Source organism: Hemiscyllium ocellatum, chromosome 25, assembly GCF_020745735.1.
Source record: "Hemiscyllium ocellatum isolate sHemOce1 chromosome 25, sHemOce1.pat.X.cur, whole genome shotgun sequence".
NCBI classification, from domain to species: Eukaryota; Metazoa; Chordata; class Chondrichthyes; order Orectolobiformes; family Hemiscylliidae; genus Hemiscyllium; species Hemiscyllium ocellatum.
Genome location: NC_083425.1, coordinates 33,991,695 through 33,996,892, shown reverse-complemented (window position 1 = coordinate 33,996,892; position 5,198 = coordinate 33,991,695). Strand labels below are relative to the sequence as shown.

Sequence of the window (5,198 nt, the reverse complement as noted above, 5' to 3'; positions counted from 1 at the left end):
ATTTTACTGCAATCTGAACATGTGTGATCTGTGCAAATAGTTTAAATAGGCAGCTTTACATTATTGCAGATTGATAGCAATGAAAACACAATTTGAAATTAAGTTGTCAATTTCATTTTGTTTTTGGCTGAATTTTCAGACAGATACAGATCTTAAACAACTGACTAACACTTGATATTTTGCTTTGCTCCAAGTACAAAGTATTTAAAATGAGTTGATTAGTAAAGGATAGAGCACAAGACAGCCCAGATATTGAGCATGATTTGGAGATGCCGGTGTTGGACTGGGGTGTACAAAGTTAAAAATCACACAACACCAGGTTATAGTCCAACAGGTTTAATTGGAAGCACTAGCTTTCTGAGCGACGCTCCTTCAGGACAATCACCTGATGAAGGAGCGTCGCTCCGAAAGCTAGTTGCTTCCAATTAAACCTGTTGGACTATAACCTGGTGTTGTCAGATATTGAGTGCATGAAAAATCCATTTCAAAGGAAGATATATTTAGGGTGGAATTATCTTTTTCCGGTTTTAATTGAAAGACTGTTTGCTTTAAAGGGCAAAATGCCAAGTTTGGGGACTGAATGGCTTTATTTAGCATTGCTTTCATCCAATAAAGATAGGCAAGTGTTAACGAATATGTTACAGAGAAATTCCCTTGAAAGTGCTAGTTCATTGATGTGGGATTTTGGATGAGCTACAGCAAAAGCTATCTCTTCAATTTGATCATGTTTCAATCTTCAGAAATTGCACTTCAAAACAAAAGGGCTCAGACCTTACAATTAGTCTTCCATGCGGTGATTTGAAATGAGATATAGACATACTTAGAAAAATAACCCTTAAAGTTCTGTGTTGCTTTTCTTTGGTATTGCATTTAGTGCCGGAATTCTGCTTCTCTCCTGTACACCTGTATATAAGGGACGACAACCGAGCCTGAAGTTGAATTAAAGTTGCTTACTTACCTGAGCGTTCGAACACGTTTCTATTTGTCCAGAGTCATTTCGACCCTTTCAAATGACCCATGGCTATTGATTCGGAGGAGTTGCTGGTCTGGTTACAGGAGGAGATGGACTTTAGGGACGGTCGCAGGCTGGCGTGCCTTTTAAAGGATGCGGATGCCGACCTTTGAAAATGCCTCTGCTTGTTTTTCATGTACTCCTTGTAATTCTTGGTGAGCAGCGTGTACAGGAAAGGGTTAATGCAGCTGTTGCTGTAGGTCAGGCAGGTCATCAGGTAGTTGATACAAGTTACTGTCCGCTGAGTCAGCTTTAAGGATTTGCAATAGAGGCGGATGAGCTGCCAGACCCAGAAAGGCAGGAAGCAAGCCCAGAAAACCACCACGATGCCGAATATCATGAGGACCACTCGCTGCTTGGAAGACCTGCTGCTGCCTCTCTTAGAGAGAGTGTTTCTTTGGGACTGCAGGTAGGTCCGTGCTAACTGGGTGTACAGGAAGCCGATGATCACCCCGGGCGCCACAATGCTGGTGTTGAACAGCACTGTCAGGTAAATGGTGTAGGTCTGCCCAGTCCACGTTGGGGCGCACATTCTGCGCACAGTGCCATTCTCCCTCCTGCTCTCCTGCAGGTTGACCATGCTGGTCACGGGCAGCGTGAGGAACACGCTGAGCAACCACACCGCCCCGGCCATCGCCTTCCTGTAGCCCTGAGAGCGCTTGACCATGGCCAGCGGCTTGACCACGGCCAGGTAGCGCTCGGTGCACATCACGGTCAGGGTGAAGATGCTGGCGTGCATGGTCAGCAGGTCGAGACTGAGCAGCAGCCGGCAGCCCAGGTCCCCGAAGTACCAGCTCTTGGCGAGTGAGGTGCAGATGATGAAGGGGATGGTGGAGAGGTAGAGCAGGTCCGCCAGCGCCAAGCTCACGATGTAGATGTACATGGAGGCGGCGGAGCGCATGGACTGGCACATCAGCACCAGCGTGTACACATTGCCGGCCAGGCCGGCCACACACATGAAGGAGAGCACGGTGCTGAAAGCCGAGGTGAGCATCATCTCGTCCGTCGCCCTCAGGCTGGACGGGGAGTCGGATGCTGTCAGGTTCTCCGAGCTGTTGGGATACATGTTGTCCCGGGCAGGCGGCAGCATGCACATGGCTGGAGATGGAACTTCACATCAGCAGCTCTCTGCTCACTGCGTCAGACAGAGCCTGCAGTTAACTCCTCCTTAACTCTCTCCCTGTCCTAACTTCCAGCTCAGCTCCACACTCACCGACCGGATCCACTGGGCAGGAACATTTGGGAGTCTCCCTGTGGCTGACCAAACCGTTTTTTAGCAGAATTCAGGTGAAGATGGCTTACAGCAGAATGCAAATACTGTGTCAATTGTAGTCCATCGTTTCAATAAACTGTTTATGTATAATAAAACCATATCTGAGGTCTGTGTTTGATGTACTCAACAAATAAAGGGCGTTTGAATCATGAGTGCTTAATTCATCAATTCTGAATAAGGGTCACAGGACTGGAAACGTTAACACTGAACAGATCTGCTGAGTTTCTCCAGCAATTTCTGTCTTTTTTGTCTCATCTCTGGCGGCCACAGTTCTTTTGTTTTATTTTAGTGTTTAAGGCAGGAGTTTCACTCAAAATTGGAAATTGAAAGTGAGATGTAATTAACGACAATAGTTCTCAAGATTCGCCTTTTAGGTAGAAACAAACACGCAGCCCAAACCGGCTTCCTTTTATAGAGATGCAGACCAACAGATTGAACGTTCTGCCAGAGACAACGAGAAGCGCAACTCAGTCACAGATGGAGACCAGGAGCCAGGTAGGGTTTAGGGCCGGTCTGCAATGCAGGGGTCAGGGGAGGCAGAAATCCACAGCAACACAGATCTTTCCCAGGAAGAGGCGGATGGTGTGTGTGTGGGGAGGGGATGGAGTGGTTTGGTACTTCGGCAGGGGTGAGGTCATGGAGGTGCGTTTAAACCCCAGGAGAAGGACCGAGGAATTTGAGAGGCGCAGGGAATCGGAACCATTGTAGGTCAATAAGAGGTAATCTCCACTGAAGGGCATTCCTGATGAAGGGCTTTTGCCCGAAACGTCGATTTTCCTGCTCCTGGGATGCTGCCTGACCTGCTGTACCTTTCCAGCACCACTCTGATGGAAACTCTGCAGTCCTCACTTTCGCCTAATAAAAGGTAAGCTGCATAGTCTTTGACATCAACTGGCCCCTCAATGCAGGGGTGTCATCTCCTCAGGGCAAAGGTCGTAGGTCTTCATGGAGAGGCTCATTCTCAATTCAATGACCTTTGGGGCATGTGGGGTATGGCACCGCACATGGGGTATGGCACCGCACATGGGGTATGGCACCGCACATGGGGTATGGCACCGCACATGGGGTGTGGCACCACACATGGAATGTGGCATCACACATGGGGTGTGGCACTGCACAGGGGGTATGGCACCGCACATGGGGTATGGCACCGCACATGGGGTGTGGCACCACACATGGAATGTGGCATCACACATGGGGTGTGGCACCGCACATGGAATGTGGCATCACACATGGGGTATGGCACCGCAAATGTTAGTGGGATCCAGGGTGCAGGGTTTGCTGCCTTTTATTTTCTCTCACTGCTTTGCCTCATCATTTTTTTCTTTACCCCCACACTAGTGCTTATATTTTCCCCAGCACCCATGTTGCATGTGCCCTGCTTCAACATCACGGCATTTGCATGCAAAGTAAGTTAATTTGACAGGCAAGTTGTTGAAAGATTGGTTATAAGGTCCTCCCAGTCATTAAGATCTATGCTGCCATGCTTCAAGGGGAGCTTCAAACATACTTTGTAGTTTTTTTTGGATTGTTGGTTATGTGAGAGGCGGGTGGGTAAGGGAGGACGGTGGAAGATGGATGGTGAGGGGCTTCATTGACATGTAAGTAGGTGGAGGTATTTGCTTGGTGAGGTTGGGTCTGTAGGTTTGGTTTAGAGAGGTGGGAATGAGAGTGATGGAGAGTAGTTCCACAGTGTGGAGTTGGTCAGGTCAGTTTGGAAGGGGTGGTTATTACAGGAGTTAGCAGGGTATTTGGGTTGGGGGGGGGGGCGGTGGTAGTTGTCTAGTCAATAGGGCAGCCAAGTCTAGGGTTAATAGAATCAAGCTGGCAGTGGTGGAATTTGGACAATCATGGGGTTCCTCAGGTCGGTGAGGGTAGTTGGGTCAGATTGGGGGTTAGTTACAGGATCAGAGAGTAGGCAGATCAGATTGGGAGTGATCAGTGAAGCAGTTGGGTGGCTCATGGGGAAAAAGTAGTCGGTATCTGGGGGGCACTAAGGATAGGAATGTAGTCAGGGGCTCAGGGGGGCAGGTCAGGTTTGTTGGGTGTTGGTTTGATGATAAGTGATGCAGGGGGAGTTGGGGTTTATTCGAGTGGCTGGTCCAGTCAGGAGTAGTTTGGCTTCAGTGGCATCATAGTCAGGGCTGGGTTGGAAAAGTAGTCTGGTGTTCGAGGATGTTGGAAGGTTCAATGAGGGTGTTGGGTTCTGCTTGGCTTCAGGGAAAACATTGACACTATCTTGAAGCTTAATTAATGTATGCTCACTCAGAAACTAAGAACAATAGTTGTATCTTAAGAATTGTCAGTTAATTCCATATTTTGGAAACTCCTTATCAACATGAGGACACGAATGATGAAATCCATTATGCTACATCAGCCTTCAGACTGAAGAAAAGAGTAATTGAGAACCAGGTCTCAAATCCAAGGATTAAAATCATTGTTTGTCAGCTAGCAGTGATATCCACATCTTTATACATATCTTAATGACTACGTGGGCTCGTGTTCTTCTTAGGCAGGCAGATGTTGCATAGTGGTCTTTCCCCACCGCACCTTGGCGGCAGCTGCCCCAAGCTTCAGCGCGTCCCTCAACACGTAGTCCTGGGCCTTGGAATGTGCCAGTCTGCAACACTCAGTCGGGGTCAACTCCTTCAGCTGGAAGATCAACAGGTTTTGGACCACCCAGAGAGCGTCTTTCACTGAGTTGATGATTCTCCAGGCACAGTTGATGTTTGTCTCGGTGTGCGTCCCGGGGAACAGGCTGTAGAGCACGGAGTCCCGCGTCACGGCGCTGCTCGGGACGAACCTCGACAAACACCACTGCATTCCTCTCCAGACTTCTTCTGCGTAGGCACATTCCAGAAGGAGGTGTGTGACAGTCTCATCCCCCCCGCAGCCGCTTCGAGGGCAGCGTGC

General features: G+C 48.7%; 1 protein-coding gene across 1 annotated transcript; it reads right to left on the bottom strand.

Annotated features, from left to right (window-relative positions):
• Positions 1-992: 992 nt before the first annotated feature.
• LOC132827979 (urotensin-2 receptor-like) lies at positions 993-2,108 on the bottom strand. Its single transcript, XM_060844832.1, has one exon. It carries the CDS (start codon positions 2,106-2,108, stop codon positions 993-995), a length of 1,116 nt encoding a protein of 371 aa, XP_060700815.1.
• Between the last annotated feature and the right edge of the window lie 3,090 nt (positions 2,109-5,198).